Source organism: Zonotrichia leucophrys, chromosome 3 (genome assembly GCF_028769735.1).
Source record: "Zonotrichia leucophrys gambelii isolate GWCS_2022_RI chromosome 3, RI_Zleu_2.0, whole genome shotgun sequence".
Classification (NCBI taxonomy): Eukaryota; Metazoa; Chordata; class Aves; order Passeriformes; family Passerellidae; genus Zonotrichia; species Zonotrichia leucophrys.
Genome location: NC_088172.1, coordinates 76,939,909 through 76,952,886, shown reverse-complemented (window position 1 = coordinate 76,952,886; position 12,978 = coordinate 76,939,909). Strand labels below are relative to the sequence as shown.

Genomic DNA, 12,978 nt, shown 5'->3' with positions numbered 1-12,978 from the left:
TATTTCTAATATCCCATCTAAACCTCCCCTGATACAGCTTCAGGCCATTCCCTCAGGTCCTGTCATTGGTCACCACAGATTTTGTCCTGTGTCTAGTAAAGCCCTACTATTAGGAGACATTATCTGACACTATAGAGATCACCAGAGAAGCCAAAATTTCAAGTGTTGAAATACCAGGTAGGAAACTGAAAATATATATCTAAAGGGAGCATGAACTTTGAGCAAAATACAAACCAGACACAAAGCCTCAGGGAGGGAAAAGCTTGTTTAACCAACACCAGGTACCCATTTAACAACACACAGCACTAAGATGGCTTGAGGCTACTATACCAATAGCACTGCCCAGGGTGTGATGTGTTCATGTGCCTTCGTGGTTCTCAGCAAATCACAGCTGGGAACATCCTGTCAAGAGAAATAAACCATGAAGACACAACTGACACACCAGAGCTCATGGGAGCTTCCAGCAACATAGGACACATTTGTCTGTGCCTTCCACTGCTGTAAACCAGCAGTAGTTTCAGTAGTTTCATGGATCTTCAGAGAGTTACTCTGCTGTAAGTATGTGAGCAGAATCAAATGCACTCTGTAGATTTGCCCAAGTGCCTCAGCCAGCATTTCAAAAACAGCTTATAATTTTGGCTGCCTCAATTTTTGAGTCTCTTGGTGTCTTAAAACACACTAAAAATAAAGAGCCAAAATTACAGGTTACTTTGCACAACTTGGGCCTCAGTTTCTCTGTACTAAGTTCTGGTGTTACTTGGACTTACTTAGAATTGAAGCGCGGAGTGTTTCTTGAATCATTCAAAGCTCCAGAAAACTTTCACTAGATGAGAGCTGACTTGCACTCTCTGAGTCTCAGGTCACTCAGGTTGGAACTTAACAATTCCTTGGCCTGATAACAGACTTGTGCCAAACAGAAGTAACGTCATTGTTAAGTGGAATTGCAGAAATACAATAAATTATTCATACTACTGCATGTTACTATGTGTACTGAAAACTATCAGTTTTCTGCACATGCCTGAGTTCAAAGGAATATGATATCAGGGATCACAACTGGCAAATGGAAAAGTGACATGAGACACCACTGTCAATAATGAACAAACCAAAAAGCATGGGAAAATACACATAAAAACTTTCATCCAATGAAAATAAGAGCAGTCAGCTTTCCTTTAATTTAGGAACACGCTGTGCTTGCCTGGGGGTTGTAAGGGCAGGGAAGGGAGAGAGGGTCAGTTCTCCATAGGACTGACCCAGGTTTGAAAATTCACAGCAACTAAAGTGCTGAAAGCCAAGCCTCCCACACATCCTTCCCTTATGTGTCAGGAAATAGTGTCCCCTGATTGCTCAATCTCTAAGTCAGATGGCTGGCCTGAAGGGACTAGATGGGTTTTTCGGATACCATCAGACCTTGGGGGAATTTTATATCGACTAAAGCAGATGGAGCTAACCCAAACAATTTTGGAGATCCCTTCAAGATGCTATTCAACTCTTGATGAGCCTCCCTGTCAATGAAGTAGAGTAAGTGCAACTCATATCTGTACTTGGTAAGAAAATTTTTTGTGACTGATTTTCAGGATGAACAGAACTACACATAAGAAGCGCAACTAAAAAAAACCAGCGGTGATAGCAGCAGACAAGTGATATGGTGTGGTAAAGCCACTAGGCTATCCAGGGAATTTGCTTACTCAGCTCTGTGAAACCATGAGACCTCACTTCGTAACACATAATATAGACTTTTAAAACCTCAGGGCTACACTGACTGTCATAAGCTGCAACAGGCAATGGCTTTCTGTTCCACAAAACAAAACTGAAAAGATGCCTGCCTTGTTCAGATTGTGTTTTTTTTAATCTTGCTTCCAGGGTTAGTCCATCCATAGTTGAACTAGCAATTTCCTGGCTAGTACAATCTCATCCAAATTCAAGGATGCTAAAACCCATGCATTCTCATTGGAACTGAATTTATGTCCTGCCAGATCAGTATCTCCCTTCCCATTTTCTTCCCAGCCTTCTACTCAGTGTGCAGCTTTCCTGTTGAACCACAACTGACAGTCCACAGGGAATTTCCAGACTTGCAAACCCTACAGGTACTGTTGCAAACCTATTGGATGCTGAGAAAAAGGAAAGAGAGAGGAATAATGAGACAGACAGGAAGCAGTCAGATGAAAACAAATATGGAATTATCTCCTCCTTAGTTCCTCTTCTTACCCTCTCAGATTTCAGCAGTTCTGAATATATGAGTCCTAAATTGCCTAAAGTACTTCAGAGAGACTAAATGTTGAACCAGGTAAAAAGTGTTTGTGGCTCCAGACTCTTGCCTTGGCTGTGACAGCTCTCAATTTTTTATTGGGGCATAGAGATTTCTAACAAGTTACTACATTCCTTAAGAAGTTTTTTCTTTTACATTGCCAGCTAAAGTGATTAGGCTTTTGTTAAGGGAAAAAAAAAACCAGCTTCTTGGAAAAGGAGCTGCTAGGCCCACTGGAAACAAAATCTAGTAAGAAATAAATGGGATTGAGGAAAAAATTCTCATATGTCAAAGCAAAGTAGCTCAGATTCCAGTATGATTCCTTCCAAGTCTGAAGACTTCACTTCCAAACTACATCCTTGAAGGATCTGCTTTTTGAGATTCTCGCAGGATCTGCTTTTTTTTCCCACATCCTTACACATTCATCAGTACAGCTTCTTATTCTCCAGCTCATTATTTGCATAGCATGGCATCCCTTAGCGGGGATTAGACCTTGACCACCTGCCCAGTAAAGGGTATCTCCATCACATTAGCCAGCACAGTAATTACATCAACCTGCAAATGTTTCCAGCACAGCTAACTACACTTGCTCAATTTCGATACACAGTGGAGATCCCAGTAACCCTCCTTCCTTTCAATCCTCAATTTTCCTCTTTTATTGCCTTCTCCCTGCCCCAATAACCCACTCTGCCACCCTGAAGAGGAAAAGTATTTGCAGACTTTTCCCATTATCAAAACAGCCCGATGCAGGGAATGCTGACTTGCAGCGGCCTTTCTTGTGACTCTGCTTGTTGGCTGAAGCCAATTGCTAACAGCATGGGGACTCACATTGTGCAATTCACATGGCTTCTGCTCCTCAGCCCAGCTTTCTGTTTATGCTCAAGGGCATCATCTCTCCTTCCAGCAACTGCACAGGCCAACAATGCTCCTGCTGGCCAAGAGTTTCCTACGGTTACAAGTGCTTGCAAAGTGTGTCATCTTCATGCAGGAGGCCTCAAACTGTTCCAGGGGAAGCAAGCTGCTTCTGTCATGGGTCTCATTAGAGAAGATGCCAATGAAAAGGACAGCTGCCTACACAGCTGTCCCCAGAACTGCTCCCTTCTCCACTTGAAGAATGAACAGTCACCCAGGTGTGAGGTTGTTTTCAATCTCACAGGAGGTAAGGTTAATTAAATGCAGCATTGAATTTTAATTGCAAATAGATACAGCTGTGTGCCCCACTGAAAACATCATCTTCTTATGGAGTAGGCTTGGGAATCTCTGGACTGCAGAGGTATAAAAAAATTATTAAGAATCACTACCTTTAGTTTGGACTTGGACCAGGTGCCTGTATCAGTATCTGCAGGGAGATTCTCCTTGTAGTAGGTGACTTGTTAATGTATGACACTGTTACATCTAGGTTTTAGATGTGAGAGACACCTCTGCAGAAGCAGAGTTCTTTGGAGAGCCCTTAGTATCAAGCAAGTACAGGCTCGAGGTGCTAAATTTGGCAGATTTAGCCAAGAGTCCCCTCATTTGCTTTTGTATTTTTTATCACCAATAGCCTGGCAGAGTGGGACAGGACTTCATTGTCAGGGCTCAAGGAATTGCCTGTCTTATCCTCATATGGAAAGAGGAGCTGCTTGCTGCACAATATGACAAGGAATTAAAGAGTTAAAAAAGAAATCCTATATTGTGGAGTTGCTTAAGGAAGTTGATTTTTGCCTAAGGCTTATTTGGGATTTTCCTTTCCTGCTACCAGAACATGAACTAGCTGAATTTTAGTTAATTTTCTAGTCTTCTAAAAATATGACCATCCCTACTTTGCTCTCCTCAGACCTCCCTCACCCCCTGTCACCCCCATCTACATACAGAAGAGTGCAAAAGCCTGCACTGTCAGCCCCTCTGCATACCTTTGGGAGAAGCAATCAAACTAAACCTGAATTGTGCATGCTGCCAAGCTGGCTTCAGGATATTTCAGAGGAGAGAAAAAAAAAAGAAGAAAGAAAGACAATCAGTACTTGCAGGGATTTGTTCTTGAAAACAAGCAAAAACATGAGGAGCTTTGCTGCAGCAGCTGCACTTACATTGTAGTAGCCGTGTGTCTGCGCAGATCCTCCCTGTTCTGCAGTCCCGTAATCCACACAGAGAAATGCCTGTACTGCTCCTCTCGCTGGCACTGCTGTTAGAGGGAGACTGGAACTGCTGCTGTTTTCACTTTCAGACCAGCCTCTCTCTCAAATCCCCTGACGTCAGACAGCCTGCAAGAGATATTTATGGAATGAACAATCTAAAAGTTTTTCTAGGTAGATTTAAAACAGCAGTTTGGCAGGGGTGGGGGGGGAAATCTGTCATTTTTAATAGAAAACCCCTCCAAGGGGTTCAGGGAGGAAACTGTGGAGAACTACAGATGTGGTTTTATAAGTCCCTGGCAAAAGGCAGTACCTGTACTTTTCCGTCCATGGCATATTATATCCACACCCAGCCTGTAACTATCTGTCATGAAAGTCCCCATTTGGAAAGTGGTTTTCCAGTCTCTCAGCTGTGCTTAAACAGGGTTTGAATGACATAGAGGTCTCTCACAGACACACTGCAAGCCCACAGCCCTCTGCTTTTACTGGAGTTAACTAAAACAGGTCTGAAACAGGGCCTTCCAAGCATCTTGTCCACATCCTCTTTCACTTTGGCACTAACCCCTTTTAGCTGGATTGTCTTCTCAAACATGTGGGCTATTTTGGCTATTTTGGCCATCTTCCCTCCTAACTTCAAAATATCTTCTCTAGAAGTTGTGTCATCTCAGATAAATACCAGCTCAGGAAATTAATTTAGTCTTTGATTTCTATTATGCTCTGCCTATTTGCATCTTTCCATTATTCCTTTGCTATTGTACAGTATGACACTTTTCACCTGCTGTGAAAGCCACTTAGGTATTATGTGGGAGAGAAGAGATGCTAGAGCAAAAACCAAAACAGTATTAGCCTTAATGTTAATCAGTACTTGAAGAGTGACATGCTCTCATGGTATAATCCTGCTGAGGTAAGTGGTGATAAATTTGGACTGATAAGACCTCTTTATTTTGTATTTAGAAGCTGAGCTTGGCTATAAGCCTGTAAGTATCAGTAGTCCCATCTAAGAGATGAAATAAGTCTGAAGGTGAAGTGATATATGGTGAAAGTCCTTGAGTGAGCTTTGCTTGATTACAGACAAACCTTTTTAAGAAGTTCAAAACTTATTCAACATTTTCTGCAGGAGTGTACAAATGTGCTGCTATTATAAGCAACTGGGTTTGGTTTTTTTTATACCACATCATTTCTATTTGCAGGCAGTTAAGAAGTATATGTCTTGGTACCACTTTTGGAGATGCAATTGCTATTTCAAAATGCGCCGAGGTTCTTTTCTGTGCAACTTGCTAGCAGAGCAAATTTACCATTTGGGGCTGTGTGGACTATGTTTATATATATATATCTGCTTTCTCTTTTCTGCTCTACCATTATCACCTTCAAATCAATAAAAATCATCTGATCAACTTCAAAAGGCTTAAAATCAAATTTTTGATAACTTTCTAATGGCAGCTTTCCCCATGCACTGTAATATCATCACTGTGACCAAAAGCTTTGAGATACATTCCAGAATAAAATGGTATCTCTTTGATGAAGAGATTTCCACTTTTATACTTATGAAATGGGTCTAAGAATCGGGCAGATGGAGGAACCAGAATATTATCCCAGTTCCAAAGCAGTATTCAGTCAAGCAAAGGAAGTAAAATATTTTTATATATAAAGAAAAAAATGAAAAGGTACCCAGTTTTGACAGTGCAATCCAAGCAATGACCAAGTGGTTTTGTTGTCCCCTCTGGCTATGAGATTTGTCACTTGTCTACTCAGCATCAACAAGGATCAGTCAGGGATGAGTCCCCACCTTGTTATGCTGCATGCTAATCTTATTAAAGATCAACCCTGGAGTTACATTGCTACGTGTTGGCGGTTTGTCCCATGGATATCCAGCAGGAACTCTGAAGGACAGAGTGATTCAGGGCTTTTCTGTAGGATACACAAGCTGTTGCTTGCAGGGAGTTCCACATCAAATCAGATTTATTTGGCTCAGCTCCCCTAAAGCACAGTAGAGGCTCCTGGTGTTTGCTAAAGATGAAATGGCTATCCATTACTCCTCTTTCTTCTGTTTAGTTTATAAGATTATATTACATCTTCTCCCTGGAGAGTGGAGTAGGAGGAACATGGAAATCCTGACCATCAGACAGAAGTAAAGCATGAATAATCACAGCCTGTCTTACAGGCTGAGCTAAGAACAAAATGGTATTCCTTTATTTTGAAAGATTTTGCAGCAAGATTGAAATGCCAAGAGACTGAAATGCTCTATTTACCCATACATGACATGGACAGTGACAGTTAACCTGTGTCCAGTGCCACATTTCATTTCTGTCCTGAAGGGATATGCCCCTTACCATGTAGTTGTTAAGGTAGAAATATTCATCTCATCAGGAGTGCTGTAACATTCCAGCTACCGTGGACTAAGACAGTATCTCTATGAACCTGTTGCATTTCTATATGAAAATGAAAGTAGAATATCCAGTTGTGTGGTTGTATATTCATAGCCTCTGCATTGAATCCCACAGGAGTCAATCCCACAAGATGCCACAGAAGCCTTTTCTGGAACACAACACCTTGATATGAAGAGCACAAAGAAATCCTCTATGGGCAATCTGTAGTCCTGTTTCCTATAATTGAGAACACTCTGCATTACATTGGGAATGTACATGCCTCAGAAAAACTGTTTCATTTTAAACAGAATTTATTTAAAACAGTAATTCTCCCAAAAGACACTAGAGACAGGCACTTTTGGAGGGTGAGGAGGATCAACTTTGGGCACTGGACCAACACAAGCATGGGCACTACTCAGCCATAAAACACAGAGAAAATACAGAGAAATGTCTGCATCTCTTGCACAAGACAGCATGTGCTCCTCAAATCCAAAGCAGTCTAATGCATGTTCACATGTGCAACTGGAGAAGTCCAGTTGTCGCTCCCTTAGTGCTACATGACAAAATAATAAACCGAAGGAAATGAAACCATATTAAAATACTATTCTTGCTGCCATAGTGGAACAGGCCATTCAGCTCACTAATGTAGTACACTGCCTCAAGCAGTGGTTAGATACCTGATGATTCAGAGCATGAAGAATGGAAAACACACTACATCCAGCCAGTTGTGGGCTGGAATATTACGTAAGGATGAGTGGTTGAAGAAAGAAGAGAAATTCTTTCTTGAACCCCATAGTTGATCAGTTTACACATTTAAGTATGAGGTTATTTCAGATGTTGGATTTTTTTCTCTTGCACTGGTGTTGCTGTGTATGTTATTTCTGCATATATTTCAGTTTGGGAAACTGCCAGGTTTTTTTTCCAATCCACTGAATTCAGGAAATGCAAAGTTATGGCATATGTTCAAAGAATAGCACACACCAAAGCATGCAGAGAGCTCTGTCTTTGTCCTCAGATGCACACAGACTTGGCCCTAGTTTTTAAATCCACCCAGTGATTTTCCTGTCGCTTTGAATGACAGAATTCTATTCACTGTGTACTCTTAGCCCCGGATTTAATTCTACATTGCACTGACCAGAAGTAAACTACCTACACTTGTAGATATCTTCATTTCCAAATCTTGAAGAAGCATCATGGCTCACCAAGATTTAGTAAACAGTTTAAGTGTTTGGAAGGAAAACTGGTGATGTGTTGTAGATAAATGTGCCAGGAAGAAGGATTGTTCTAAGACACTACCACATGAATTGTATAATTCCTCAGACAATACCTCTGAATTGTATAAGGGATCATACTCTAATCAGGAAAGGGGGAAGAAAGCACTTTCAGGAGCTATACAGTATGTACTTGAGGAGTTTCTTTAGCCACAAAGGACCATGCAGAGCACAAGAAGTATCTGAGTATCATAATCAATGTATAGCACTGAACTGACAGCATTTTAGACTCTGTTTCCTCCAGTATCAGAGGCAACACAAATTAAAAATCAGTGGAAAATAAGGCTCATGCAACAGAAGGAACATTTCAAATTAAAAGTAATGCTGTGTTAAGTAGAGTAAGACTTACAAAACCTTCTTCTCTGCAGTACATTGTGACTGAACTCAGAGCCTGAGGCAAAGACTGGACTTCTTAAACTAAATCAGCAACTTAGATGGACAGTATTCATACATGAGAGTAGATAAAAGTCAGCATTAGCTGAGAACACTCTGCCTCCACCACCAGCAGAAGAGGAGGCAGGAAAGAGTGAGCTTTGTCCCACACAGGCAGCTGTGGCTAGGATCTGACTCCTTTGCAGAAGTTAATTAGACCAAAGAGAATTGAGTAGGCAAGACTATTTGGACAGTTGGTAACTAAAATTGTTCTGCAGACATATAATATCAGAATTAAACAACATTTTGTAATATATCACAGCCTGACTAGCTATTCCCAGGGCTATCTTAGATCCATTTTGGTTTCCACCAAAAACTGTATAGTGAATTCAGGTTAACCAGGGTCCTTTGAGAGCTTTGTGGGATAACAGTTTCTTGGCTTCTTTTGTTCACATACTGTAGTGACAACTGTTAAAATGGAGATGCTTCAAAGAAGCCAGAGAAAAACATATGCACTCAGTAGAAATGCCAGCAATTATATACCATATTAACAGCAATCATGATGTGTTACAGGGGAGTCTAGGTAGGAAAGGGAGTTCAATTCTAAGGAATGTATCAAATTTAAGTATCTTGACTAGTATTTTTTTCTTTTATTTCCTAGACATGCTCTTTTCTTGCAAAAAGATTTATTTTTAAAAGGCTCCAGGAAGCCAAGAGAGCCTATTAGACTGGCAATTATCCTGAGTCACTTCCTATAATGGTTTAAAACTAAGAAAATCTTTTAAGTGGGCATGAATGCAAAAGTGCATCAATGGCCCACAGAGCTGAATCGGTAAACCTGAAAAGAGTAATAATTTACAGCTAGTTACATAACACTTTTAATTACATTGAAAAATTGTCATGGTTGGAAAATCAAATGCTGAAAAATCGTAATAGCAAACACATTATGATATGGATATGTTTAGCCACTACCCATGCATAACAGCTGTGGCAGAACGTGGGATGGGATCCAGCTGCCTGCATTTTAGTTCAAGACATTTAGCTCAAGACAACTGTCTCCTTGCAGCTCTTGCCACAGTTGATGTGAGCCTGATGGAAGCTCAGTGATGAAGCAAGCACCTAAAAATGCAAGCACACAGTTGGAACTGGTGCTGCAATTTTCGTGTTTGTACACTTTTAGGTCTTTTGGTTCACCAATGCTTATGCTTTTTACTGTACTTCTTTCTGTATTATTTGCTAATTAAAGAAAAAACTCCCAACAGTTCCAAAACTTTTGCCCATGTAATCCTACTGAATTTTTGTGATATGAACATAATCCCCAAGATCCCTGAATACAATTTTACTCCACTGCTGTCATGATATTATACTTCTCTCCTCTTATGAAGCTGCCATTTCAAGAAGCAATGCAATCTGGCCATGATATATTCACGTGTTCTCTCAGGCAGGAAATTATAGGCAAGTTCTTGAGCTTTGCTTCTGAAGCATGCTAAAGTATTATGGACATAGGCAAATAGTCTTGGCACAAGTATTCTTGGAATTTATACAAACTGTAGAGACTGCTATGCTTCAGCACCAAGTTTTATTACCACACCAGCCAAAAGTGACCTTGTGTGCTATCCCACTTGCAGAAGAAGAAATTAAGACAGCCTGTCTATAGCATAAGAGCACAGAATCTTGACTGATAATGCCAAGAAACATTTCCTAGTGTTTTATGATATAAGAAATGAAACAAGCAAACAGAACAAAATGAAACATACAAGCATTCTTTTTCCTTTGTATGTATTAAATACCATGACTAAGAAGTCATTCTCATGTGACACTTAACATTTATTGTGAACACTGTTTTCAGCACCTACACAGTAGTCTACAGAAATGTGTCAACTTACAGGATTAAACAAAATGCCACCAAAGTCCAGATTACATTTATTTCTTCCTAGACAGAGGAAAACCTAGTGTTATAAATGGATAAAAGTTTGAAGACAGAATACTCATTTGAAGAATCAGGTTTTAGACTGGTCTTGGGGGGGCAGTGAAATATGACAGAAATATAATCAGTCTTCTAGTGAAGACACGCAAGAAAAACAGCTTTACACAAATGCACTAAGCATGCTGACTTCTCCAGAGTTTTAGTCACTGCTGATTTACACATGGTTCAACATATTCAATATCTCACAGCACCAGGATTTTGTGTCTGAAGTAAAGCAATGATGCTGTGTGGGTGTGTGGGTGGGTGGGGGTTACATTATGTAATGGGATGGCTATTGTGCTTAAATTAAAAAAAAAAAAACCGCAACAGACAAAAACACTTCACAAAAACCCAGTGAGCTGGAAATTCGCTGGAAATTCTGAAAATTAAACCAGAATAACAATTCTCATATGTCTAAACCCACTGTCTCTCAGATCCTATAGTGCGGTCCTTAGGATCCAAAGCAGCTTGAAATAAACAAAGTTGGGATGCTCAGCATATTCTAAGACCAAGGTACAAAATATTGTCAAATGTGCCCTAAAATAGTCCATTTTGTTCTGATATAACTATTTACAGGAGACACACCAATGGTGAAATTATCTGTGATGAACTAGTTAAGATAAAATTTCTTAACTGGTTTCACAAGAAAAGGCTATTGTACTTTTGATTTGTCATTTCCTTTGATTGTATAGATAGAAGTACAGACAGAAAGGTGACAGGCTTAAACATATATTTGCACAACTTTTTGTTCATTTCACAGATTTCATGTCACAAAAGTTATTACTGTAAGATTTTTTTTAGGAATTATCAAAAACCTAAAAGTTTTGTTCCTTCTCCTCCTACCTTCCTCCTCCCACCATTAATTTGGCAGATCTAGGAAGGTATTACAATTTAATTGCCCTTGATCAAGTTTGTCAGGACATGAAAACACAATTTGCTCATAAGATAAATTCTTCAAACTTCTGAATAGTCAATAGTGTCTAGCTGACATATAAAATAATGCAATATCATGTTATATGTAAGAATTATAATATTATGAAATTATAATTATAGTATGTTTGGAGGAAGGGACACTTTCTAAAATCTTAAACATATGATTAGATAAAAATTTTACCAACTTAAATCATTTGAAAAATAAATTGAGGGCTGGAAGGGATGGAAGGGCCTGTGAACCTGCAGGAAGAGACTGGGCTCTGTGGGGACTGTTAACCAGCGAATCGCAACCACAGGATTACCAACAGAGGACTGGCATTGATGCCTCATTTCTCTGAAAAAATGGTATGAAGACACTTCTATTTCCTCCTGGTCTCTGAAACATGACAAAAACAAAACTCTGTATTACAACCAGCCATAGTAGCTCTCTGAAGTCATTCCAGAAGCACAGGACCACTGGAGAGCAGTAATGTTTGGAAGCAGCAGGGGGACCAAAAGCGAGTGGCTTCTTTCACATAGAACCAAGCCCTCTGAGGATAGATAACTTGTCTGAAAGGTTAGTCCATGACCATCCCCAGAAATTAGGGAGTGTAAAAGGAATCCAAAAGCAGGAGAATTATTAGAAATTGGTGAATGAAGTATTTTGTGAACCTTAGTGCTGACAGAAGAGCACAAAGCAGCTGACTTTGGCAAAGATGTTTTTTACAACAAATAGATAGCTAAACCAGCTTCTTTTCTTCACACTAGTGTTACAAGTCAGATTTAGTTAATGTCTGTAAATCTCTTTGAGATCTTCCAATGGAATTTACTATTCAAGTTTTATAAAAATATTATATAAAGGAAAAGTTGCACTGCCAGAATATATACAATGGATCTATGGGAAATCATTATTCTTCCATGTTTCAAAAATTGTTTGACAAGTTTTGAAATTATTTCTCTGGGAACTGATCTGACTTAAATGTGCTTATCCCTTGCCTTTTGTTAGCTCATGTTTGCATTTACTGTCCATTAACAATAGATGAACACAACAGCCTAAGGTACTTGATTCTTTTATGAACTGTATAATTCCACATTTCAGTCCTACATAACATCAACAGCATAGGGAAAACTGGAATGTGGCAAGAAGCCCAGGAAAAGGCAAGTTGAGTTGGATTGGGAATTAGCTGGAAGGATAATAATCCTGCAAGCCAATATTCATTAAGTAATTTTATGTGCAGCAGAAGAAAATCATGATACACACTTGGCATCTGGAGACTTTAAAATGTTAAGAAAAATATTTCAATAACTGTACAAATTGGTTAACAATTGTGATGCAAACTATTTATTTTTACGTGCCTTGATTCAACATTATTCAGTTTTACTCAGCACTATTCTGAAACTCCAATACATAATCTAAGGAACTGCTTATCAGACAGCCTAGGTATTTTCTGAGATGTTATACAATCCTTCTTCCCATTTTCCTTCTACAGCCATCATTTGCCCTACTGCTAAATCATGTTCACTTCAACAATATGGGGTTAAAATTCTGGAGGTGCTTTGGCATACACTGGGGCCTAGGTAATCGCTATGAGGGCATGCAAATATATCAAAACTGTAAAACAAGAATTCAAACCAATTGATAACTAATCACAAAAGCAGATAAAAATTAGCATATCTAAATTGCTATTCTGGAGTAAATTGATTTCTGTTCTTCAACTATTAAATATGTGCCAAA

At 39.5% G+C, this 12,978-nt stretch overlaps 2 protein-coding genes across 4 annotated transcripts in view; one reads left to right on the top strand and one right to left on the bottom strand.

Moving 5' to 3' along the window:
- DAAM2 (dishevelled associated activator of morphogenesis 2) overlaps positions 1-4,421 on the bottom strand; it is a 202,947-nt gene extending 198,526 nt beyond the window's left edge. For 2 of the 3 annotated variants that reach the window (XM_064708908.1, XM_064708912.1), the window contains exon 1: positions 4,312-4,421. The gene's annotated coding sequence lies outside the window, so the exon portion shown is untranslated. Of the gene's footprint in view, positions 1-4,137; positions 4,190-4,311 lie in introns of all 3 variants that reach the window. The other variant, XM_064708909.1, reaches the window with a different exon arrangement.
- The window catches only part of KIF6 (kinesin family member 6), a 172,759-nt gene continuing 162,803 nt past the window's right edge, over positions 3,023-12,978 (top strand). The window contains exon 1 of the mRNA XM_064708913.1: positions 3,023-3,404. Coding sequence (XP_064564983.1) covers positions 3,360-3,404 — 45 coding nt within the window. The 5' untranslated portion in view covers positions 3,023-3,359. The remainder of the gene's footprint in view (positions 3,405-12,978) is intronic.